The sequence below is a fragment of the Harmonia axyridis genome, chromosome 3 (assembly GCF_914767665.1).
Source record: "Harmonia axyridis chromosome 3, icHarAxyr1.1, whole genome shotgun sequence".
Taxonomy (NCBI): domain Eukaryota; kingdom Metazoa; phylum Arthropoda; class Insecta; order Coleoptera; family Coccinellidae; genus Harmonia; species Harmonia axyridis.
Window position 1 is genome coordinate 5,831,560 of NC_059503.1, and position 27,794 is coordinate 5,859,353.

The window sequence follows — 27,794 nt, forward strand, 5'->3', positions numbered from 1 at the left end:
ATTAGGCCTCAGTTGCGGCGATAAATTCTTCATTGGCGCTTAATTTCTTTCCAGCAAGCATTCTTTCGAAGTCTGAGAACAGGAAAAAGTCGCTGGGGGCCAGATCTGGCGAAAGCGGTGGATGTTGAAGCAATTCGAAGCCCAATTCATGCAATTTTGCCATCGTTTTCATTGATCCGTGACACGGCGCATTGTCATGATGAAACAGAACCTTCTTTTTCTTCAAATGGGGCTGTTTTTTAACGATTTCATCTTTTACACGATCCAATAACGCTATATAATAATCGCTGTTGATGGTCTGACCCTTTCGGAGGTAATCAATGAATATTATACAATGCGCATCCCAAAATACTGATGCCATAACCTTGCCAGCTGACTGTTGTGTTTTCCCCGCTTTGGTTTCGATTCATCGTGTGCAGTCCACTCAGCTGACTGTCGATTGGACTCCGGAGTGAAATGATGGAGCCATGTTTCATCCATTGTGACATATCGAGGCAAATCAGGTTTATTGCACTTAAACAGCTTTAAACACTGCTCAGAATTATTAACACGTTGTTGCTTTTGATCGGTTGTAAGCTCGCGCGGCCCCATTTTGCACACAGCTTTCTCATGTACAAATATTCGTGAATGATATGATGTACACGTTCACAATGTCGTTTCACAATGTCTGCTATCTCGATCAACTTGACTTTACGGTCATTCAAAATCATTCTGTGAATATTTTTGATTTTTTCGTCGATGTCAGCCTCTTTTGGGCGTCGACTGCATTCGCCGTCTTTGGTGCTCATTTCACCACTTTTAAACTAAGCATACCAATCAATGATGGTTTATTTTCCTGGTGCAGACCCCGGAAACTCTTCATCAAGCCAAGATTTTGCTTCAACTGTTTTTTTCCTTCAAAAAGCAATATTTTATCAGCACAAGAAATTATTATTTTTTCATCTGGCTGCAACTGGCAAATTCAAGACATAGCTTCTCTTATGTTTAATTCCATCTTTATAGGTGACTTAAAATCAGTTTTAAGTGTTTTTATTGGATTATATATATTTGGGTTATATAAATACAGAGTATTCACTAATACACAGATGATGATAATAATCGTTTATTCTCAAGACAACTCTAGTAAGTCTAAACTCTATCTCTATACAAGTATAGCTCACAAGGCAGAACAGAAGAGACTTCAAAACACTCAGGTTATGTCGTTGACGTTCGCTCTCGATCATCGAAGATCTATTCTTGTTTTCTCTCTCGATGGCCCTCGATGGCCTCGCCACGCGCAGACTCGTAGCGCCACCGTACGACCTGACATAATACTATCAAGTGTAGGGTTGGTTGTCTCTCTCGTAATCTGTTCGGATGAAGTAATATTCTAACACTCCCTCCCTTCATCGTCGAACTACAACCAGCATTCTCCACTCCAAGTCTAATCTATAAACAGAACTCAATTAGTTTATACTCTAGTCCCTAGAAATACTCTGAAAACAAAAATTCAATGAGTTAGTATTAAATCATTAGTTTTTGAGTTAATCTCTTATGACCGTCTGATGATTAAAGGTTTTGTCATTATGTCAGCCACATTCTCCTTGGTTGGAATCCATCTCACTGTGATTTTCTTTTCTTCAACACATTGCTTTATGAAATCACCATGTGTTTCAGCCATATGTCTTCTAAGTCCAGATTTCTCTCTATGTATTAGGTCGTCATCTAAACGATCATCAAATACCTTTAGTTTGTGATCACCATCTCTCTTGGTGCAGTCTCCAGCGGATTTGTTATCACCCCAGACTGTTATAGGAAACATCAGTTTTCCTATCACAAATCTAAGTACCTTGTCAAGAGTTATTAATTCTTGATAGGCATTATTCATGGCTAGGTATTCGGCTCTACAAGTGGACAATGTGACATAGGTTTGATTATGGCTCCTCCAAGCTATTACATCTTCAAACAATCTAATAACATACCTTTCAGTTGATGACAAGTCGGTATGGTCTCTAAATGTTGCATCGGTAAATGCCTCTTAGTATTCAGTTTGAGCGGTGAATTTAAGACTTAAATTCACAGTACCTTTTATATACCTGACGATTCTCTTTACACCTTTCCAATCAGCTTCGGTCGGCTTCATTTGTTTTCTCGTTAAATAGTTAACAGCAAACGTAGTGTCTACCATTTGATGGATACATTAAGCTACCAATCGCTTCTCTATAAGGAACTCTTCTCATCTCTATACGGAACTCTTTTCATCTCTAGTTTATCTGAGTCATCTTGTAGCTTCTCTGATTGATTTCTCCTAATCCTATTTTCAATCTGTCTGGTTACCATAGGAGTATTTTGAGCATTGCAGTCATTCATATTTAATCTATCTAATATATTCATGGTATAATTTGATTGATTGATTTATATACCTCTCTTCTCGGTTTCTCTTTATATTTATATCATTTCTCCTCCATGTATATAAACAAGGTCCATGTATATCATTCTCTGAACCAAGTTTCTAGATCTCTTCAGTGAATCTCTTATTACATCTCTTTGGACTTATCTTCAGTCCATATAGGGCTTTCTGGAGTTTATATACATAAGATCGTTTGATCTCATTGTCAATGTCTACTCCATCAAGAATCTCCATATAGAACCCCTCTATAGTGCCATTTAAAAAGGCAGGTTTTTTTTTCTTCTGATTGACAAGCATGTAAATCATATTTATTTATTATTGCAAATGTAGCTCTAATTACAGGAAGTCTAATGTCATAGATATTTTTGACCTTAAAGCCTCGTATGACTAATCTTACTTTGTATCGTATAAGACCATTTGCCTCTAATTTTCTCTCGAATACCATTTCGAGTCTATAATGTTTGCCCGTTTTCCAGATATTTGAAGATACTCTTTATCTACCAATATCCAAACCTTATTTTGTATCATGGAATCAATTTCTTCTTTTATAGCTTTCTTCCATAAGTGACCTTCTCTAGAATTTATAGCTTCCTCGAATTTAATCGGTTCTCGATTTAATGAAGAAATAAGACAAAGCCTCATATCTTCTTCTCTATCAGGTTTCTCATATTTACCTAAAATAATAATATTAATAGTTTGATCTTTATTGATAACTAGTTATCCAAAGGCAATCGACCGAGGTCGTTCAGCCCAATTTCTAAAATATTATTCTCTGAGTAATTAAGAAACCTTGCATAGCTTACGTCCTTTACGATTTTCTTTAAGTGTAGCAGGGTATTGGCCTTTTGATCGGCAGTTCCCTTATTTTGGCTCTTTCGAGTTTTTCATCCAATCCCAGTCGATTATATTTTCCTGGGTCTGTAATTTTTCTTTAGTGTCATCAAGTTGTTTATTTCTATAAACATCTTTGTAGGCAAGTTTCTTGTTAAATCTCACATGTAGCTCGAGCTTGAATGCCACGTCAAGTATCCTGTAGCGGTGTAACCCACTAGGACAGCTTTCAGGGCACATTATCCAAATTTCAAGCTGGGTTTTGGAATCTTAATGTATGCGAACATCGCAATACATAATAATACTTACAAATACTTCCAATACATCCAAAATCTCTCAATTTGATCAAAGTGGCATTTTGCATTTGGTGCATACTTTGTCAACGGTGTTTGATATCTGATAGACTTGTGTGTTCTGTTGTACACATCTATAGATGCATCAATACCAATCTCCCACATACTCTTAGGTAGTCTGGAATCAAAAATGTATGTACGAACCTTCTTTCGGATCGTCAAGTTAAACCTCTCCGCTCTCTCATTCTCTATATTTTCTCTACTCAGTACTTCTGGGAATTTCCTTTCGGTAAATCTGTACCTTAATCTGACCTGATATAATATACCTTCTCATTTTTCTCCAACAAGTTTCTTGTTGATATTAAGAATTTCTTTAATGCTTCAGCCAACTCATCTTCTGTTTTAATGGATATGCTTTAGCAAGTCTCCAATAGTCTTCTATGTAGACATTAATGAATCTTTACTGACCTGGATGAGATGGTGGTTTAATAAGTCCCATCGTGTCAGTGTGCGTCAACTGGTTGTTTCTCAGCTCTCATTCTGTCTCTTTAAAATGTAATTTTTCCATTGTCGATATGATACATACTTCACGTTCTAAGTTTTGGAGTGATTCCAAGTTATCGATCTAAATTACCTCTCTACTGATATGACTGCAATCCCAATTTTTCTTGTTGCTCAGATTGTGTTTCATGTGTTTTGTCAGTTGAAACTTGTGAACTTTCTCTTTAGTTGAAACGATGAGATTATATTATTTCTCCCTCCCAATCGCAGATTCTGGTTCTCCCTCCGAACCTAATAACTCGTTATTGGAATGTGTCTGCGATTGCAAGCTCATCTCATCTTCTTCGCTTATCGTTGCTCGACTCTCCTTACTATCGATTACAATGACTGCTATCTCGTTTTATTCGCTCTCTATACTCATATTTTGACATCTCTCAAAGTTTCTCGAGTCAGACAATCATTTACGATATGGTCTGTTGCTACAGAATCTGCAAAGAAGTTAATGATTGAATCAAGTTTACCTGTTTTAGTTTCTCTATGCTTTATACTTCCAACCCTTCTTGCCTTGGAGCGACCCTCTTTGTTGAATCTCTTACTCTCTCTCATTCTTCTCTGGTCTACGTGGCTTCGTTCTTAGTGTTGAAACTTGGCTTGTTCAACCTACCTCTACTCGATCCTTTAAATTTAACGTTTCGTTCGTGCCACCATTGTTAATGCAATCCTCTCACTCGATTGTCCCACAATCGAAACAGAATCACTTACTTACTCTGTTGCCTCAAATTGCAATCAGTTGACCAGTGTCTCTCTTTGTTACAACGGAAGCATTTTAATTCAAGTACCCGTTGAACTTTTGGAATCTCCTCTTCAATTTCAGACCTTTTCTTAACCTCTAATCTCTCTGATCTCGTCTAAATTACCTTCTTGGTTTGGGGTCTGTCTCCTGGTCAGATCTGTATCTCGTAACTCGGATATGCCTGGTAATGCAGCCTGATAAAGTGCAGATCTTATCTTTTTGAGCAGTTAGCTCAATCACACCTCAAAAGCTTCATACTCTCATACTATCGAGTCGAATCTTTCACAGAAATCATCGACCGATTCGTGTTTCTCCATTTTAGTGGAGTACGAGTGAGCTCTTACCTGAAGTGTGTGTGTCGCATTTGACTTGCACTTCCTGGAGAACCTCAAACCTCTACTTACTTCAACAGGGTCTTAGGATATTGAAAGTTTTCTTTTAAGTAATTCTCCTCAATTATGTTTATGATAATATCTCATACTCAATTACTTCTCTTGGATTTGTTAGCCTCTGAAAAAATTTGGTTACTCGTACTTGGCTCTATGACGTCCAACAAATCGTTTGTCAAAAAGCTCTGATCATAGACTGTCCATCCAGATCTTAAAATTTGAATTCTGCTCTGCAACATAGATTAATTTTAAATACCTGGGTTTTCTAGTACTCTAGAATTTTAACCCCAAAAATTATTCTCTCAATTCTAATCACCTCTGTGAAATGAATTAATTTTTATTAAATACAGCTGGGTTTTCTCAAACTCTTAAATCTCTAAGATTTAATCTCAAAAATATTCTCATTACCTCTGTAACATGAATAATTTTTATATACCTGGGTTTTCTCGTATTCTAGAATTTAACCCCAAAAATTATTCTCTCAATTCTAATCACCTCTGTGAAATGAATTAATTTTTATTAAATACAGCTGGGTTTTCTCAAACTCTTAAATTCTCATAACTCTACTCTCTCTAGAGTTTAATAAAAATTATTCTCATAACTTTAGTTACCTCTGTAACATGAATTAATAATTTTTATATACCTGGGTTTTCTAATACTCTTATATTCTCATAACTCTACTCTCTCTATTGTCGACAATTCCTCCTCTCTCAAATCTCTAATATCTCAAAAGGGGTTTTGTGTAATGACTCTAACATTTCTCTAGCATCTCCCTAGTCTCTTACGTATCACTCGTTGATACTGCTCTAGTCAGCTAAAATCAAGGAAATGGGCAATTATTAATTGCATGAAAAACTTACATTGGTTTTGACAATTCTCTCTTTCCTCGTAATGCATGAAACCTATATCTTCTGCACTTACGGAAATGGTGGAATCGCTATGATAATCCACCAATGGTTTTCCTTGATTTCCTTTGGCTGCCATCTATTTCAGGATTTATGAAACAAAATATTTATATTATGTATTCTAAGATTTTTGTGCATTATATGCTCTCTTAATACATCTACTACCAGGTATAAGATATAAAATTTTGTTTCGTGCTTCTGAATTGCCTCAGACGCACAGCAATCTGATACAATTCGAAACGGAATTATCAAGTTTTCAAATATCACCACCTCATATTTGTAAACCTTACTACAAAAGCGGTATCACGCACTGCAATGAAAACCTGTTGAGTTAGGTATGGCCATTTTACAAATACGGGATGAATACTTGAATCCTATAATATCCCTAGCTTACAAACAAACAACACAGCACAGCAAGCATTGTATGAAAGAAGCCCTGAAATAATAGTTATCACTAATCTTACCATACTGCAGTTTTTGTAGTTTAGTGAAATAAATAATTCCCCAAATTTTTCATCAATATATATAGTCTCAAAATATCTCCATCTCTGGATTATGTTTATGGAATGTGAAACATCTAATTTTACATGCTCCAAGCAATGTATGTAGAATCTTCAAATCTACATGATCCAATTCTCTAGGTGTGGTATGTAAATTCTATAAAATTATCCAATCTAAAACAGAAAGTATGTTAGCACAATTCCTAAAGTTTACATAATCTCAGGCTCTGAAAGGTTTCAATAAACACTATAAAATTTCCTCATGTAAACCTCTCGAATGATGTATGTACATCTCTCAAATTATGACTCTGAAAAATACTCTAAATTCACATAATATTACTTTCTCAAATGATGAATGTGAAATCTCTAAATTTACAAACATCTAAATCAATTTGATACAATGAGTATGCAAAATCTACATCTGCATAATCTAAATCTATAAAACATGTGTATATTAAAATATCTCATTTCTCAAATCTGGATCTCTCATTTAAATCTATAAAACTTGTGTATAGCAAAATATCTCGTTTCTCTAATCTGAATCTTAATCATCTAAATCTATAAAACATGTGTATAGCAAAATATCTCGTTTCTCTAAACTGAATCTTAATCATCTAAATCTATAAAACATGTGTATAGCAAAATATCTCGTTTCTCTAAACATCAACTGTCAATAACCGTTAAGAATCAAAGTTGATTCCTTGTCTAATAGATAGGTAAACACATTAACCAAATATAGTATATACTGTATAACAGGAATTCTCTATTTCAGGAATGAATATGAAATAAATCATTTCCATTCACTGAACTAACTAAAATATCTCTAGCCTCATAATTAAGTTGAAATTCAACTTACCTCAATGTTTTTCTTGTTGTTTACACAACATATTTTCAGAAGTTTACCTTGTTGCGCAGTTTAAAGCGTGCACTGAGCCTATAACCTATTGGATTATATATATTTGGGTTATATAAATACAGAGTATTCACTAATACACAGATGATGATAATAATCGTTTATTCTCAAGACAACTCTAGTAAGTCTAAACTCTATCTCTATACAAGTATAGCTCACAAGGCAGAACAGAAGAGACTTCAAAACACTCAGGTTATGTCGTTGACGTTCGCTCTCGATCATCGAAGATCTATTCTTGTTTTCTCTCTCGATGGCCCTCGATGGCCTCGCCACGCGCAGACTCGTAGCGCCACCGTACGACCTGACATAATACTATCAAGTGTAGGGTTGGTTGTCTCTCTCGTAATCTGTTCGGATGAAGTAATATTCTAACAGTTTTCGAAAAAGTTTTTCACTAAAATAAGTCCAAATGTTTAGTATCAAAATTAATAACCAAAATCAAAGGTGAACTCACTTCCATTTAATTATGAAATAACAACCCCAATATATCAGCATGTTCCGACCATGTTCCTATCGGAACGAAACCCGACGCCGTATATTCACGCCAACAAACGCCATTTTATTATCCCCCGGAGTCCTGATCCGGATCGCCGGGAATGATGTACCTGCAGGAACGCCCACCAATCGGACATCGAACAAACGACAAACGTGTCTTCGATTCCCGTACAAGGGAAATGAGTTGTTAGGTCGATTGAGTCAATGGAATCATGACCAGGCAGGTTCGTACCAACAGAATTCTCACCAGGGTTTCCAGTCTCCGAGCTATACAGGGTGTTTCCTAAACATGCGGCAAAAATTCAGGGGGTTGTTCCTATTCTAAGAATATTTCGTCCTTTGATGATTTTTGAAAAACCTATTTGTTTCGAAGATATAGGGGAAACAAAATTTCAGATAATAACATTTTATTATGAAAAATTACATGAAAATTCAACTCAACCTACAAAAACTGTTGAAAATGACCACCTCTAGCCAGCATACAAGCATCCAATCTTCTCCTCATTGACTGCCGAACCCTTTCAAAAACACCAGGATCATTTCTTATTAAGTTACACCCAGCAATGATCAAATGAAAACCGTGTTTAATCTGTATTCCTTTACCATCTGCACTTATCAATTTTTAGTCAAAAACCTGGCCGTTTTTAGTAATTGGAATGTTGTTAAACAAATTTAAAAATAAATTGAACCTACTTAGTAAACACAGTGCGGTACGCATTTTTATTTAAACTATTATTAATTTTAAAAATATGAAAAATGTTGTTCGCCCTGTATCTTCGAAACAAAGAGGTTTTTCAAAAATCATCCAAGGACAAAACATGCTTAAAATAGTCCAAGGAACAACCCCCTGAATTTTTGCCGCATGTTTAGGAAACACCCTGTATATGGAAGCAGATCGAAATATACTACATTATACGGGAGCAGATCGGAATATACTAAATTATACGGACGCAGAGTATTCCAATTTGAAAATTTTATCATGTGAAATGCTAATTTGAATATTGTTCTGGAACAGAATATTTTTTTAAGGAACAGAATATTTTTTTCGGAACAGAATATTTTTCCTGGAACAGAATATTTTTTCTGAATCAGAATATTTTTTTCTGGAACAGAATATTTTTTTTTGGAACAGAATATTTTTTCTGATACAGAATATTTTTTCTGAAATAGTAAGCTTCATCTCTCCAGAATTTTTTTTTGGTGGAACACTGGTATTTATTTAGTAAATGTAAAAATAAACCTTGGTTGAGTACTGCACTTTTGGGTTTCTTGTAGTTTCGTCGTAACTGCTACCGATTTCGAGAAAAAATTCAGTCAATTCTCTAGTAATCCTCAGGAAAATCCTCGGGAAAATCCAAATTAGGTCAAGTGATGAATAAATTAATTATAAGTTTTGGTACTCATTTACTCAATCTGGCGAAGATCAATAAAAATTTGATTAACTGGAGTAATCTTCACAAAGACTCTTTTTCTTAAAATCAGCCAAGGAATCTCTCATTTTCCTTTGTATCGGGTGTGTTTTTTCGAGGTATATAACTTTAAGTTGGCACTACTGTTCAAGATGGCGACCGATTTAACAGCTGTCGAGTGCTTTATTCTCAGTTTGGTTTGGCAATTCATCATGAATAGACTCACGCCTGAACAATGCTTGAAAATAGTGCAATTTTATTTCGAAAATAATGGTTCTGTGCGGAATACGTATCGCGCACTACGTCCATTTTATTGTCGACAAAATCGTCCATCAGAGCAGTTAATTCGATTAACCATGGAACGTTTTCGCACCACATTTACTCTTATTGATAACTCGCATCCTCAGAGACGCCGTACGGTGCGTACAGAAGAAGCTATTGCCGCTGTAGAGCGTAGCATTGAGGAAGACCCGAATCATAGCCCAGTCATATTAGGGCTTTCACCTCGGAATGAAAGATAATAAGCTGCAAATTGGTATGAACCTTTGTTTTGTCATTCTAAATGTTGTCTCAAAAGTCACAATCGTTATCGTGTCCGCGTCTCAAGATATTCAAGGTCAAAGGTCACAAAAATCGGTTTTTCGCGAATATCTGGCTTCCTATCGGTTAAATGAGATTTGCATTTATTATAAAAGTTGTAGGCTATAAAATTCCCTACAACTTTTGTTTGAACTTTTTTTTCATACGACCAACCGTTTTGAAGGTAGAGCGCGAAGAGTGCACATCGTACAGTCATATACGGCCTAATGCAAGGTCAAGCGTGAGTTATGGTTATCAGTACGTTATAAAGTCAATTATTTACTTGGAAATTATAATTATTAAACAATGCCTATTATTTATGTACTAACTATTAATTATTTATATTTAATTAAAGTAAGTAACTTGATTATTTATATATAATTATTCATATTTAACTATTTAAGTATAAAATATTATTAATTCTGGATTATATATTTTAGTTTTATTTTAAGTTAAAATGATAGTAAGAGTATATATTTTACACATATTTTTATTTATTATTAAATACGGCATAATATACATTTATCAAAATGTGAGTTCAAATATCAAAAGTATCTTTGTTGATTTTAAATGTAATGAAATTGGAAATGGAAGCTAATTATCTTCTTCTTCTTCGTCGTCTTCTTCTTCTTGTCGCTCAAAAATGTTCGATTCATTGTCATCATCCTCATTATCTGTCATGTTCATCTCCAAACCTTCCAGAATATCGGGATCATATGTATTTTCTTCATCGGGATTACTTGGATACAGTGAAGCGTTGAGGCAAGCTTGTCCGTTGCACTGGCCGCAAGCTAAAGAACATTGTAGCCCTGATTTTCTGCATCCACAGCGGGAACCACAACCATTTTTGCAATTGCAAAATATTACGTTTAGTAGTTCGGCTGGTGCTGGAGGTAATAACGTTCGTATGGGCTCCAGGATTTCATTTTCAAGCATCCAGCCCCATTCTTGAGGTTCTAAGTCCTTCCCTAACCACGTTTGAATCTGGTAGTAGACACGTTTTATGTGTTGATGAGCTGCTACACTTGTTGGTGGAAGTTTTGACAGTTGTACAGGTTTATTTAGTTTTGTAAATTTGATGAATTGCGTGTAGCGGAAATGATCAATGTTGTCCTCAGATTTTGGAGCATTATATAATGCCAACAAGATGCGCACTCCATTTTCTAATAATGTTTGTTTTGGGCAGTTTTCTTGTTGAAATACTTCCACCAGTTTATCTAAATCAGGAATTTTTTCCAATGCTCTAGTAGCAGTTTTTTTTCCTTTTTTAAATAGCGCAGAAGTCGTGTCACAGCCACTGAATGCGTGTAAAAATAAAATGTGCTTTTTAGTACGAGGATATTGGTCAAAACTTTTAGTAGAATATATTTGTGTTTTGACATTGCCTTTGCCAACTTTTTTCAAAAAAATTTCCTGATGATGTGACTGAGTACGTCCAATTAAAATAACGAGCAAATCGATATCTTCTCCTATGATGACAGCAGTCTTTTGATGTTCTGATAAGGCAATAGAATTAATAATATTTTATACTTAAATAGTTAAATATGAATAATTATATATAAATAATCAAGTTACTTACTTCAATTAAAAATAAATAATTAATAGTTAGTACATAAATAATAGGCATTGTTTAATAATTATAATTTCCAAGTAAATAATTGACTTTATAACGTACTGATAACCATAACTCACGCTTGACCTTGCATTAGGCCGTATATGACTGTACGATGTGCACTCTTCGCGCTCTACCTTCAAAACGGTTGGTCGTATGAAAAAAAAGTTTAAACAAAAGTTGTAGGGAATTTTATAGCCTACAACTTTTATAATATATGCAAATCTCATTTAACCGATAGGAAGCCAGATATTCGCGAAAAACCGATTTTTGTGACCTTTGACCTTGAATATCTTGAGACGCGGACACGATAACGATTGTGACTTTTGAGACAACATTTAGAATGACAAAACAAAGGTTCATACCAATTTGCAGCTTATTATCTTTCATTCCGAGGTTGACCCCTTTTTTTACCTAATATGACTGGGCTATCAGTCTATCCGCCATCGAGCACAGGAATTGGATCTGTGTCCATCCACTTCATGGAAGATTTTGCGGAAGGATCTTTGTTTGCGTGCTTACAATATCCAACTCGTGCAAGAATTGAAGCCAAACGATCATCAAGTAAGGCGTAGATTCGTCGAATGGGCCCAAAATGAGATTGCCGTTGTTCCCGATTTTCATGAGAGAATTTTGTTTAGCGATGAAGCGCACTTCTGGTTGAATGGCTACGTCAAAAAACAAAACTGCCGAATTTGGAGTGAAGCTAATCCTCAAGTGTATGTCGAAACACCTTTACATCCAGAAAAACTGACTGTTTGGTGCGCTTTATGGGCTGGTGGAATCATTGGTCCATACTTCTTCAAAAACGATGATGGCCAGAACGTTACAGTCAATGGTGATCGGTATAGAGCAATGATTACTAACTTTTCATTCCTGAATTGAACAACCATGATGTCCAGGAGCTGTGGTTCCAACAAGACGGCGCAACATGTCACACAGCTCGTGCCACAATCAATTCATTGAAAGACACGTTTGGTGACCGCCTAATTTCACGTTTTGGACCTGTGAATTGGCCTCCAAGATCTTGTGATTTAACACCGATAGACTACTTTCTGTGGGGCTATGTAAAGTCATTGGTCTATGCGGATGAGCCACAAACCCTTGATCATTTGGAAGACAACATTCGCCTTGTTATTGCCGATATACGGCCACAAATGTTGGAAAAAGTCATCGAAAATTGGACGTCCAGATTGGACCACATCCGGGCCAGCCATGGCGGTCATATGCCAGAAATCATATCTAAAATGTAATGCTACAAGATCATCTTGCGGATAAATAATATTCATGTCAATCGAATAATCCATCGTTGTTTTATTGCAATTTAAAGTTCTATAGCTCTAAAAAAACACGCTTTATATTCAATTCAGGAATTCCCTTTATATAGGTATAGTTAATTAGTCTGGAAGAGCGTAATTGGTGCATGAATGACTCAGATGATTCTGACGCCAATTTCGCTCTAAGGCACCCCAGCACTATATATTGGTATATGTGGTCTCCAACGCTACAGTTGGGGTATAAATGAACGAGTGCTCAATACAATATTGACGTGATGAGTATTTGCAACGATGACTTTTCAATTTTACCTATGTAGCTATCCTAAGATTTAAGTCAATAAGATTTTCAAGTTTTCAAGTATGAACAAGCAGATGATTTCCCATTCATGAAACACGAATATGAAACATGAATATTATAAATCATCGATGATGCTGTCTAATTTAAAACCTCGTTTAGATAACACTGTTATCTGAGACGATACCTGAAATGTTGTTTGCGATTTGATAAACGTCCGATTGCTTCAGTTTAAAGAGGATTTTCTCCTCATCTATGCGCGTTATAGTGACAGGGCTTGTCATTTCCACATCCATAAAAATTCGAAGTGTCTATTTCTCATTTACAATTATTTACTGAAGAGCAAAATTTACTACTCACAGTTGATCAGAAATTATGGTTGATTGAACGATAGTAACCTAAGTTTTTGATGGTTTTACTTGTTGAAACATGTAAGGTACACCCAAATCGTTCCAAGCTATTAAATAATTGACCATTTCTCTCTTTGTTTCAGGTAAGTCAACAATCCTCAGATGCGAAGCGAGACAAACGTGAGCAATCAATCGATTTGAATTTTTCCGATGGGCAATACGACCTTCAAAAAACTATGTCAATTATTCTGCTGCCCCCCATGGCCGAGCAGCATAGCCGCAAAGCTGGCCTTCATGCCGCCAGCGCCCTCTTACGAGTTCAACAGGATCGAGTCGACCGATAAGTACAGTATGGAACTTAAGGAGGGGGCACACTGGGTGTATCCTCGCTCTGAACTCCAGAAGTTGGAGGGGTTTTACGTGCGCACCACGAGGCACAACAAGATTGCCTGTTTGTACGTGAAGTGCGCAAGTAAGCCCAAGTTTACCGTGCTGTTCTCGCATGGCAACGCTGTCGATTTGGGACTGTGCAGCAGCTACTTTGTGTGGCTTGGCGGTCACCTGAACTGCGACGTTTTGAGTTACGACTATTCGGGTTATGGACTGAGCGGTGGCTCCCCCTACGAGTGCAATCTGTACTCGGACATAGCGGCCGTTTGGAGAGCTATGAAGTTGAGGTATGGACGCGTTGCTTCTGATGTTGAAAGTTCGGTTGAATTGTTGGGAGTTTTTTGTCAGCTTAAGCTTTGCTGATGGACGAGAATTAAGCTTATTTTCTACATACAATTGTTTTCTTGATTTCGTTCTCTGGTAGCATCACTAAGCAGCTGCTGTTGAAATTGCAAAATCTTTATCCATAGATCTGGGGCCTGTCACATCGAACTACTTTGCAACTGTTTACTTTGAAAATGAATTACGTTACACCAGAACATCCTGAGTTGAACAATGCGATATGAAAAGTCGAGGAAAAGTTGAAAATTAGTTTGGTTCAATAGGTTCCAGTATTTCTTGAAGCATATTGCTGTGAAACAGTATCCTTTTGATATTTAATCCTGTATCAACATCCTCATCCATATCTCTAGTGGTTTTCCAGTAATTGATTCAATTAATTTTTTCCTGCAAAACATCTTTATGGTAATATCAAGGTACATTTGTATTAGGTATCCATGAAGTATAGAACATAAAATTATGATAATCTGATAACCTGCATCGATTGTAAAGTTGAATTCATTAACGGAGATTTGATTGAAAGATGATTCAAATGGAAGGTTTTTATAAAATTCTCACGGCCGATGCTATCGAATTCTACCGAGTATCTGCAGCATGTTTAATGATGTGTATCCTGAATTAGAACTGACGAACAAGAGGGTATTTGTATATCAGAATAATTTCATCCTTTATGGGTCAAAACTTAAAGTGAAACGAACAATGCCGAAGCCTGTGACTTTAAAAGAAAATAAAATTTTGAATGCATCAACTTATTTTAACGCAAATCCTCATGCTTCCAGTGCCTAAAAAGATTCAGGCGTAGCCAGAACTTCTATTTCCAACTTTCTGCATGTTCTTGCTGTAATTTGAAGGCACTTACAGTAGAGAATAAACATTTTCAACAAAACTTCACGTATATAATTGTTTTTTGCCTTCCATTTGAACCTCTTTCCTCGAAATATTCATTATAGAATTCATGAATAATCAAGAGGATAAGGCGAACAGAAAAGAGTCATGATATACAGGGAGTTCCATCTGAAATATCGGAGTTGTTAGTACTTTTTTTTTTCGCGTTCCCTTTGTTAGATCCATAGAACCAACCCACCTCCACCTCTTTCCACTTAAAGGTACAACGTGACGCCGGACACCGTCATCCTCTACGGCTACAGCATCGGAACCGTGCCCACCATCCATCTGGCTGCCAAGGAACGGGTGGCCGGCGTCGTCATCCACTCCGGCCTCATGTCCGGCCTGCGGGTCGCCTTCCCCAGCATGCGCACCACCCTCTGCTGCGACCCCTTCCCCAGCGTGGACCGCGTGCGGAAGATACGCTCGCCCACCCTGGTGATCCACGGCACTGACGACGAGATAATCGACTTCTCGCACGGCGTCGGGCTGCACGAGAAGTGCCCGGCGGCCGTGGAGCCTCTCTGGGTGGACGGTGGAGGTCACAATGACCTGGAGTTCCGGACGGTGTTCCTGGAGCGGCTGCGGAAGTTCCTCAGGGAGGAGGCTGACGCCGGAGGCTCAGCGGTGGCGTCAGGCGACGACTTCAGGTCGATATTTTGTTGTAAAGTTTAAATATATTTGTTTTATTTCGTTTGGTTTTTTCGTGTTGCTCCGTTGGTCGTTGTTAGACTAAGAGATGACGAGAAAGAGATCAAATGTATATGGTTAGAAAGAGATTGAAATAGGAAGAGATAGAGATAGGACGAGAAAGAGATATAAAGAAATGGAGATAAAAAAGAGTTAGAGATAAAAGAGATAGAGATAAAAAGAGATAGAGATAGAAAGAGATAGAAAGGGATAGATATAGAAAGAGATAGATATAGAAAGAGATAGATATAGAAAGAGATAGATATAGAAAGAGATAGAGATGAAAAGAGATAGGAAGAGATAGGTATGGTAAGAGATAAATATAGATAGAGATTATTATTATTCACTGAATTAGGGTCCTTGTGGCTCTGTTAGCCTTCCGGGAACTGCGAACAATTTGATCTTTTGTTCTTAACCCTACCTATTCATATAAACCCAGGGAGGCCGTCGATACGGTTAACGAAACCGACGACAACCTAAGGAGCCTTGGCTGTTACTTCGTGAGTATCCAGAACTGACTTTCCCATGTCAGTAGTTCTTATTCTTAAGTCAGTCAGCCCCGGATATTTGCACACTGGTCAGCTGTTTCTACTTCCTTTCTTCAGAGTCTGCAAATTTTATCTGCTGACTTACCCATGAGGTATAAAAGGTATTTGCACCTGTCAGCAGTCCCACCTTTACGCGAAGCTCAGCTCGTGGTAGCTTCAGAAGCTTCTTGGTATAGGTCGATGAAAGCACCACAAATTTCTTGGCCTGAGCAAGACCCGGAATGTTCTCCAGATGGTTTTTCCACTCCCATTGTTGGACCGCAGCCTTTTATTGGTCTTTTCCAAGACCATATAAAAGCTCAGGACCAACACTTTTTGCAAGTTCATCAGATTTTTCGTTTCCTTCAATACCACAATGCCCCGTTATTCGAAGTAGAGTTACTTTTTTGCCTCTGGCCAGTATCTTTATGGTTTTAAGGCACTCCCATGTCTGTAGTGACCCCTGTCTGTATGATTCCAGGGATGTAAATACGCTCCCCTTTGAGGTTTCTTTCGAGACACTATTGGACACAAGTATAGACAGCTAGTGTGTCTCGGTTTGCAAGATAGAGGGCTCACTTCCCAGGGATCTGGAGATCCTCGTTAGATAGAGATAGAAAAATATATAGGTGAGAAGATATACTGATATAATTGAGAAGATAAATTGAAAGAAAGAGAAAGGGAGAGAGGGGAAATTCAGAATGAGAAAGAGAGAGAGAGAGAGAGAGAGAGAGAGAAAGGAAGGAGTGTGTGAGATCAAAAAAGAGAGAAAATATGGGAGAAACCGAAAGAAGGAACTAGTATCCAAAATAATTATGTCAATCGATCCCACAGCAAGCACCAGCTAGAATTTAATTCAGTTGAGTTAAGATCAAATGTTCATGGAATTTTTTCTTTAATTCAGTTAACAAACCAGCATCAATCCGTCCTTGTGCTTTCCCAGTTAGTTATAAAATTCTCAAAAGAGGTTACTCCAAATGGAGATAATCGCTCTTTTTTTCTAGATGACAATGATCAACTTTTAAATAACATTTAAACGGCGTTGTCCTTCTAAATAATCTAATTTTTATTCAATAAGATAATTATGTAATTCCTAATAAGGCATACTTCCATCATGTATAGATCTCCAGTTCCATTATAAATGTATTTCCTTTTGTTTCCATTCGAGGAGTTTTCCAACAAACTATTCACTACTCAACCTCTCTGACATTTATAGGCCCTTGTTCTCCTGAGGGGGTATCTATCTGCCTGTCAGCTTCGAATCGAATATCAAAGTTCAATCGTGAAATGCTTGCTCTTTGAGATTCCTTTCGGAACATTTACCAATATTTCAGTCATCATTAGATATTCCTCCGATTTCTCTACCTCTCCGATCGGACTATCCCATTTACACTCCAGTGCCCTCTTTCATTTATGGAAAGCGTTTTCCTACGAGTTTTCGCGTGGTCGATTCTCCTTATCCGTTATTTCGGAAAATAGAAGACAACTTCGAATTCCGTGGAGGGTTAGTTCACTTGCTGGAATAACGTCTTGCATTTTTATTGGTTCATTGGTTTGCGTGCACTCGTTCCATTACGTTTGGTACCTCGACGCGGTGCGATCAGATATACACGGTGAGAAAATGTTTATCTGGTTGGGATGGGGTCAGACTCTACATTTCCTTCTATGACATTGACTTAACCTCTAACGAGTATTTTATTCATTGATCTTCTTGAATTTTCTATCATATGATCAGCTAGATTTTTTGCATGGATCTTGAAATTGTCATCTCCTCTAGTCTTGACTTTTTTGGCTGATATAATTTCGATCCTTGCTTGAAATATTCGACCAACTTAAGGCATTTAACGATGTTAAACTTCTGATTCGCTATCAAGTACTTGGACCGAGAGGAGTGTTAAATATTGGATGTGATGAGATCACGTGCAAGAAGAAGATACTGGAACGGGCATGTTTCCAGAATGACCGATGAGATTGCACGAAATGGTAAGCCAGCTACTGAAGGGTGTTTTTTTTTAGAGCTATTGAACTTTAAATTGCAATAAAACAACAATGGATTATTCGATTGACATGAATTTTATTTATCCGCAAGATAATTTTGTGGCATTACATTTTAAATATGATTTTTGGCATAAGACCGCCACGGCTGGCTCGGATGTAGTCCAATCTGGACGTCCAATTTTCGATGACTTTTTCCAACATTTGTGGCCGTTTATCGGCAATAACACGGCGAATGTTGTCTTCCAAATGGCCAAAGGTTTGTGGCTTATCCGCATAGACCAATGACTTTACATAGCCCCACAGAAAGTAGTCTAGCGGTGTTAAATCACAAATCTTGGAGGCCAATTCACAGGTACAAAACGTGAAATTAGGCGGTCACCAAACGTGTCTTTCAATAAATCGATTGTGGCACGAGCTGTGTGACATTTTGCGCCGTCTTGTTGGAACCACAGCTCCTGGACATCATGGTTGTTCAATTCAGGAATGAAAAAGTTAGTAATCATGGCTCTATACCGATCACCATTGACTGTAACGTTCTGGCCATCATCGTTTTTGAAGAAGTACGGACCAATGATTGCACCAGCCCATAAAGCGCACCAAACAGTCAGTTTTTCTGGATGTAACGGTGTTTCGACATACACTTGAGGATTAGCTTCACACCAAATGCGGCAGTTTTGTTTGTTGACGTAGCCATTCAACTGTTCTGATGGACGATTTTGTCGACGATAAGATAGACGTAGTGCGCGATACGTATTACGCACAGAACCATTATTTTCGAAATGAAATTGCACTATTTGCAAGCATTCATGATGAATTACCAAACCAAACTGAGAATAAATCACTTGACAGCTGTTAAATCGGTCGCCATCTGGAACAGTAATGCCAACTCGAAGTTATATCTTACCTCGAAAAAAAAACACCCTATAGAAGACCCTCCGAAGAGATGGAAGGATAGCTGGTAATCAGCATCTCAAGAGGCCACGTAAGACTCGATACAAGCCTTTGACTTTCGAAAAGATGAAGAACATGAAGATAAGAGACTTGGAGAAAATGTTTCAGAAAGATTGATAAAGTATCCCAGCAGCACAAAGTTTTTTGCCATCCACTTCCTTTTTGGCAATGAGTTTTCTACAGTCATTTTTCGCTTTCTCTAATGTGTTCTATCATACTGAAAATTACCAAGAGCCGTTTGAAATTGCCCCAAATTTTGGGAAACAACAGTCCTGAGGTGACTTCAAATATCATTTCCAAATTCACACCGATGTCCTTTACCTTCACCTGAGCCACTAGTCATCAGACACCCTGTGATTGCCACCATTCCTAAAGCTCTAATGGTATATTTCCCCAAAAAAAAGGATAAGTGGGGAATGGAATAAATGTAGTGAATCCGAGAATGCCATCTTATCAACTTTATGGCTTCCAATCTTCTTTTCTGGAAACATCCAGACAAAACATCCCCAGTAGTGGAGACATGTTTTGTTATGTCATCATTGTGTGAATCGAGAATATCTTTGTTGGAGAAGATCCATTAGATAATTGAGAATTCCACTCACAATCTCGAATAGATACGAAGTTTCTTCTCGTGCCCAATTTGAAGACGAGTCTCTTCCGGCAACAAGTAGCAATTTATCCCTGTTCCTATCTGAAATTCCCGACAAGCTCCCCCTTGCGGTTAATCCTGGTACCAGATGTGACTTAATTACAATAACAAGAGTAGATAAGGGTCTGAGGATTGTATATGGAAACGCGATAGTGTTTTGAAAGATCTTGGGTGATAAGGCTCCTAGATATATCGGGGTTGGGGTAGGAACAAGTTCGAAAAGGCAAAGGGTTTTCCAGGGCAGGGCTTAGCTTTCGTCTCATGAATATTCCATGCCCCCAATTCACAACATAAATGCAGGGTGTTAGTGAGCAAGTACGGAAAAAATGATTACAGTTTGTTTTTTAAAACTGGTTAGAATGCCATTTGAAAAGCATTCTATTGCATCGGCCATGACCAGTCCTAAGTCGATTTAAAATACACCAAGTTTTTCTAGGACGGTTGAAACCTTCTCTGAAGGATCAACGATTAGACTTCTACAAGAATTCCATTCCGAATGCCAAGTTTCCTTGTCATTTTTATTAGATTGGAGAAAGGTATTAATCCATCAAGGTTTGCGTGACTTTAATCTAGCAGTTCTAGTAACTGGGTAGTAGGATACAATTGGAAATAAGTTCTAGTTGAAATCAAATATTTTCCAAGATTTTTACTGACACCTGTCTATGAATATGAGGCGGAAGTATATGTGATAGTGCTGGTAACCAATGTAAATGTGTAGATCTAACAGTTCTACTGATAATTCTTATAGAAACTTCAAGCTGTTCATCACAACAGCAGAAAAACCAAGGCCAAAGCTGCTGTACGAAGAGTGCTGCATCAGCACCCCATGAAGAACCAGCTAATCAGATAATGACAACGACTAAACAATGAACCACTAATAAAAATATAATTAATATACACTGTGTCCGTAAAGTATGGAACTAATTCATTTTTAGCTAAACAGACCATTTTAAGAAATAATCCTGAAACACGTCGAATTTTGATTTTAATTTACCGTATTTTAAAATAATAATCTAATATACAATTACTTTTGAGTAATGACGTCACCGTAATTTTTTTTTGAATGGAACACCCCCATTTTGTCTCAATTTTCCGATTACTCTAGATAACTAATAAAAAATGTTACGCGTTACTTTATGAGCACACACAATACTATTGTATTTTGTCCACCCTCTACCAATTGGAATCAACATGTGATACATTTTTGGAATCAGCTCAGCTAGAGTAATAGGAAAATGGAGACATGGGTGTTACATTTAAAAAAAATAACGGTGACGTCATAACTCGAAAGTTATTCACCCTGTATATTAGATCATTAATTTAAAATACGGTAAATTGAAATGAAAAATCGACGTGTTTCAGGATTATTTCTTAAAATGGTCTGTTCAGCTAAAAATGAATTTCTTCCATACTTTACAGACACAGTGTAGAATGAATATCATTGAACACTCCTTATGCATTAAAAAATATCATATTCATACTTCTCTAAACCCCCGTCAGTTACGATGTCAGAAAAAGCCAAGAACGAGCGTTTATTCAAAATCGGTTGGTTGACAGCGAGATAATTTGCAATTCATAGCAATCTCCAAGACCGTGACTGTATTAATTCATTCAGAATGGAAAACGGCCTTCCATAGCCTCAAATTGAATCAGACAATGGAGTCGGAATCTATTCAGGCCGGGTAAAATTACAACGATATTCAATTTTGAGGCAGCATTATGCGAAATTGCCCGTCTAAAAGACTGTTTCGTCTTAAGTGGTTCGGAGCCTTCACCATTAGGAACGTCTCGTTTTGCTATTTTACAACTATCGCTCTTATTCTCGCTCAATTAATTATTAACTCACTTTAATCGCACTTTGTGATGTGTTAGCCAGCATCAAACAGCAAAATTGAAAGAAATATTATACCTATCTGAGATTTTCTTAGTACTTAACACGATATCTTTTGAACTGAAGGACCTAGAAATATGTCCGTGAAGTTAGCACAGGAATTGCTCGCATAGACCTAGTGATGGTTGATAATGGCGCTATGAATGCTGATAGGTATATAAGGAACATTCTTGAAGAGCATGTAGTGCCATTTGCCCCATACATTGGTGAAAATTTCATTTTTATGGACGATAATGCCAGACCCCATCGTGCGCGCATCGTTCAGGAGTACCTTGAAGAGGTTGAAGTTTTTCGAATGGAATGGCCAGCAAGAAGTCCAGTTTTCAATCCGATTGAGCAGGTTTGGGACAACCTCAATAGAAGGATGAGAAGTTCAGAAAATCATCCAGCTACTCTCAATGACTTAGGAATCCAACTCAGAGAAATCTGGGAAGGATAAGATCAGAACATTTCAAGATCACTCATTTTGAGTATGAACCGTCGTTGCCGAGCTGTAATTAACGCAAGGGGTGGAAATACCAAGTATTAAATCACTTATCAGCATTCCAGTATTTTGAAAATTGTTTATTTCTCTTCTTCCACATAAGATTCGGTGAAATCCTGAATTTTTCTTCCATTTAATGTGTCTTGTTTCGTTCAAAACCGAGAGAACATAAAAAATATGTTATAAAGTCAATGTAGAGATAACTTTCATTAAAATTGAGATTTTCAGAATGTGCGTTAATTTTTTTGCGCAGTGTATGTTTTAATTTTAAAATTCAAACAGAACTTTCCTGGTGTTGCAGTTTCTTTGTCAGTTAGTATATTTTAGTAGTTTTTCTATTCTTAAATATTATCATTCTAACATACCGTCAGCTACGAAAAGTCGCCCATGATTCAATACAGCCTGTGGTGTAATTTACTCAGTGCCAGTGTCCCCGGTAATGAGGGAAGGCATGAATATGCAAATAATCCAAGCGTAATAAACCGGCATCGCCGATGGAATTGGACGACGAACGGCGTCGGAACGGTATGTTGGAAATTTAATAATAATTCAAGTATGGCGCCGAGAAATCTGCACCAAGTTATATCTTCGGGTTGATGAAAAAGAAGTCCGCTGTTTGGAGTACATTCGAATTACTTAATTAAATATGTTGTTGTTGTTTACGGTCGATATTATGAGAGTTCTGCCGGCTTTTTTCTTGAGCTGGTTGCGAATTGAGGTTACAGACGGTCTTGGCGCGACTGAAAGGTCAGACACGCTTTGCAACCCCGCCACTGCATTTTTGTTGTGTAGGACTGTCCAAGTTCCAAGCAATCCACTAGGGACCAGAGGATTTATTGGCTAACAGTAATTTCAAATGAACTCAGGTATTTAGCGGATCGTTTGTGGAACCAAAATGTGTCGATCTGGTTTCTATTGATTAAAAAGTCCCTGTTCCACCTCATGCCGATTTGGTTACTTTCATTGGCTGCAGCTACGCGCATCTATCCCTTCTTTATTATCTTTCTTATGATTTATAAAATAATTTTTACTCGGTTTTAGTTAGTCGTGTGACCGGATTTTCTTTTTACTTGGATAAAGTATGCTCAAAGTCACTTGAAGTAGGTCAGAATAGTTCTAATATTCGATAGTTTTCCAAGTTTCCAGAAATTCATTGAGAGCACAGTCAGCAGGGAATTAATAGTCTTACCAGTCTTTTTGAATAGATCCAAGTATGCCAGTTGATCGTCATATGAAATAGTATGTGTCGATTTGGTTACTTTCATTGCTCGAAATAGTACACGAGCTGCCGGGTGGCAATTTGATAATCCTTATTGATGGTAGTTGGGCTCATCTTCTATAGAACTAGTTTGGGGAGTCATTGAGAGCCGTTTAAGGAAATTAAATAAAACACCGACGAAGGATTTTACAATGATCTTGAAAATGAAAGAGGTTTTTGATGATTCCGACGATGATGTTTAGCGAAATTCTCTGACACATGTTAAAACAACTGAAGATGAATACTTTGGGATCAAATATATCTGAAGAAAATTTAATCGCATTCTGAGATCCGTCATACCACCGAAGAAAAGGTCAGATTAATCATTAAATTTCCATTTTATTCTTGTATTAATTTTAGACAGAACATTTTCAAGTTAATCTAAAAATCTTTTGTGCGCTTATGATTTTATGCAACGAATATGTCGTTATAGCTGATAATGATCATTTCACCATATTTTGTTTTCAATAAATCGATTGTTCAGGTGGCTGATGACAGGTCTTATTGAAACCTCATATCTTTCAGATTATTTTCAACAAAAGCAAAAAAAATCATTTAACTTTGTCCTGTGTCGTTCTTCATTGACTATTACCCTATTCGACCATTCTCTTCAAAGAAATATGGACCTCCAGCATGAATTAGTGACTTCATCTGGATGTAATGGTGTCCCAACACTTCGGTGTGAATACTCAACACTCGAAATTCTGCAATTCTATTTGTTTACCCAACTATTTAAACAAAAATGAGCGTTAGATGTATTAGTTCGAATTTACTCACAAAGTCATTCGTTCATAGGTTAGTCTGTATACTTTTGGCATCGATATCGTTTAAAGAACCCCCCTTTCCACAAATCCACTTAATAAAATATCGTCATCTGAACAGAACCCCACAGCTATCTATCAGGTGTGAGCAGTAAGCCAGAAATACATTGCTCAAACCAAATTAAGTTCACAGAGCTTTCGATCCGCGTATTCAAGCACTACCTCGTCTCCACATTGAACCTCGTAAATCGGAATTACTGGACAAAGAGGTCGATTTCCTAGTCAGAGTTTGATCCTCCGGCCTGGATAGACGTACGGCAACGTTGACGCGGGCCTTCTCCAATCGCAATTAGCGCACAGTTCTCTGCGCGAATTTTCAGAATTCGACCGTCTATCGATTTTGGTTGAATTGTGAAGGGGGTTTGTTGAAATGGGTTCTATGAGAGCGGTTGTTAGTTTAGGGATTGAGTTCGTTAGAATTGAAGAAGTTTTTCTGAAGCGTTTAGGCAGCTAGCTTGACACAGACTTGTTTGACAGTTTATGGACATTGTAGTGGATGGAATGCTTTAGTTCGAATTTCGTATTGGATTGAAAATTTCGACGGAAACTTTGACTTACAACAGATCAACGGAAAGTTTATTTTCTCTTTCATTTCGCTGTGCCTCTGGATTTATTTTTGGAAAAATTTGTACTGAAATTGAGGAGATCTTTTCAGTTCGATTTAAGAAATGGTGGATGCGCAGTACAGGTGCTTCTGAATTGAAGCTACGAACGAAGAGGGTTTATCACCTGAATTATTTTGAGAGGAAAAATATAATTAACACTGGTCCGAAAAGGATCTCCAAGAGGCAAAGTGTTACAATTCGATTTTTCAAAATTCCTTCCATTCGTCGCCAAAAAACCCGTTCAACCAATTTTCAAGGACTAAATTTTTCCCCCAAACGAGTTGGTCATAGAGAGAAACTGATGGAAATCGCTTGGTGGCTGGTCCGGACTATACGGTGGATGTATAAGAACTTCCCATCCGGATCTTCTGGTTCCTGGCGTTGTCCAGATGATGCTTCTCCTATTCGATCGATTTTTTTGTGGTGTGCTACTGGTATTTTCATGTTTATGAGACTTTTCTCTTGAAATAATTCTAGAAATTGTCCCTCGTACTTTCATTCAGACTGTAGTCTTCATTTCAGAAATGCGCATCCGCCATTTTGTAACCCATACAAAGTTTCAATATAACATGCCCCTACTTAATTTTTAGTACTCACAATATTTCTCAAATATACTGCGCAAAAAAATTAACAACATTCTGGACACACTTGTATGGGAATTCTTGTGTATGTCCACCCTTCTTCTCGCAAAACTTCCACTTGGGTCAAATTGCGTGTTTCGCGTTGCATAGCGATCGAGTGTAGAAAATCAAACGAAAGAAAAACTATTGATCACTAGAATTGATCGAGAACAACTGATTTCAGAATGGAGCCAATACATTCAAAATCTGATAATCTCATCTTTTTTTATTCCTGCTGGAAAAAACATCTGTATTGAAGAAAAACGTTGAAAGTGGATAACATATGCATGCATAATTCTGATAAAAATAATTATCATTAAGAACACCTTCAGTTGTAGAAGAAATTTGAGATTTCCATAATGTGCGTTAATTTTTTTGCGCAGTGTATAATTTGAGATAACGCAGTGAAATAAAGGAAATAATAAACCTTCCATTACTTCATTGGCGTAATTTCCAAACCGAGGCGAAATTCAAACTAAAGAGTTCCATCCACTACAATATCCATATATACCCTTGTTGTTTGTACCTCCAACATTCTCATATTGCCGTTGGCACTTTCATATTTGTTGATTGTTAACCCAGAAATATTTAATAAACCCTGTCACATGTTTTCTAGAACCTAATGATTCCACGAAATGTTGAAAATGCATACAGATTATTCGCAGAAGAGATTTTCCGGGAAATCCGTTGTTACCGGAACATATTTCCAGAGGAATACGTATCCAACAGTTAATTAGGATGCCTCACAGTCCTTTGATGAGATATTTCCATTATGAAGTTAGTTTTAATCAACGTTGCTCTCTGAAGTTTCTGATGAAAGAAACCGTAAAATTTCTAATACCGTATAGAATTCTTTTGAAGAATATTTTACTGAGGGAAATTATAGGAAATAAGGAGTATCTAATGAATTTCTTTTGGAATCTCAGGCTGTGTTTCGGATTTGATCAAGGATTCATAAAATTCCATAGAAATTTAATATCGAAGAGGTGGATGTCAAAGAATTCTTCTGGTTGGTTGGTTGGTACATATGTCGAAATTGCATAGTTGAATGAATATGAACTGATTGAATCAAAGGAAATTCGAGGAAATGTGGTTTCTCTTTGTTTCAATTGGGATGTTTTGTACTCCAATATGTCTTAGTTGAATAGAGTAATAAACATAGATAGAGGGAGTATACGAAACTTTTACATGTCCCCAACATGGTTAGATTACGTTGTAGTTTTGTGATATATTTTCAAATCCACAATTTTAATTTATCGTATATTATATTGAATGAAATATATTTATTTGACTGATTCCTGATTAAATATGGAAATTTGAATATTTGGAATCCGATATTTTTCCTAATTGTCGAATTTATAATGAGCAGAATATTCATTATTTTCTGTATCTACCTGCTGAAATCCAAGGTTTGGCAATATTTGCTCCCCTAGTGTCATCGGTTGTTTCAACTCGTTTGGCGCGTTTGAAGTTTTTTTTCTGAATTTCTTTATATATTTAGGTAATTATTCTAATATATTTTGAGTTGATATAAAACGTTCATTCACTATGGGACATAAGATGTGCGTTCTTTGTGGAGAAACCCGCGAATTTAATGAAATATCGTATCACTGACATGATTTCATTTCCGCGCGCTTCATGTCGAATTTGATAGTTCATGTTGGGGACACAATTTGCCTACTGAAAATGACATATGCTTCCTCTATTTATGTTCCAGAAAAACCTCATTTTTCCTGGTATGGGAACTTTGATGATTTTCATATTTCTAAAATTTTTTTTTTTTGGATCATAGAATAGGCCATAAAAAGACATATTCTTGGCTATTATTTCTGAATCTTCTTTATGCGTTTTCTGATTCAAGTTAATCAAAGGTTCAGAGCACTAACCACTGAAAATCAGAAAAATTGAAGGGTTGACAGTGGAGAAATTAATGAAACGCTGTCAACTAAGATTCATGATCTAATTGGGGTTTCCTCATTACGATGGTCACGTGTGCCGTTATTTTACCGGATCCTGGTTCGCTTTTATTACCCCCAAATAACCCTACTTACATAAATGGCTGACCGGTCAACCAATAACTTGGGATCTAGGCTTAACGATCCCTAGAAATTGGGTCATTGAAGAAGGTGAGGCTGCTACTTGTTTGCTTGTGGAA

The 27,794-nt window shown here is 37.0% G+C and overlaps 2 protein-coding genes and 1 long non-coding RNA gene across 11 annotated transcripts in view; 2 read left to right on the forward strand and 1 right to left on the reverse strand.

The window, feature by feature from the left end:
* Nucleotides 1–27,794, forward strand: part of LOC123675926 (syntaxin-binding protein 5) — a 206,444-nt gene that overhangs the window by 27,086 nt on the left and 151,564 nt on the right. The gene's annotated exons all lie outside the window — the stretch shown is intronic.
* LOC123675935 lies at nucleotides 1,090–6,107 on the reverse strand. The gene is made up of 2 exons (XR_006746832.1): nucleotides 5,840–6,107; nucleotides 1,090–1,428 (listed from the first exon to the last, which is right to left on the reverse strand). It is a non-coding gene; the product is annotated as an uncharacterized LOC123675935 (long non-coding RNA).
* LOC123675932 (alpha/beta hydrolase domain-containing protein 17B-like) lies at nucleotides 13,459–15,838 on the forward strand. Its single transcript, XM_045611511.1, has 3 exons — nucleotides 13,459–13,612; nucleotides 13,675–14,208; nucleotides 15,367–15,838. The coding sequence occupies exons 2-3, from the start codon at nucleotides 13,742–13,744 to the stop codon at nucleotides 15,818–15,820; spliced, it is 921 nt and encodes a 306-aa protein (XP_045467467.1). The 5' UTR covers nucleotides 13,459–13,612; nucleotides 13,675–13,741; the 3' UTR covers nucleotides 15,821–15,838.

Excerpts from the sequence above, each read along its gene's own strand:
- LOC123675932 (XM_045611511.1), top strand. The coding sequence starts at position 13,742 with ATGGGCAATACGACCTTCAAAAAACTATGTCAATTATTCTGCTGCCCC. Across the intron at positions 14,209-15,366 it reads TGGAGAGCTATGAAGTTGAG|GTACAACGTGACGCCGGACA; the intron begins GTATGGACGCGT and ends TTCCACTTAAAG.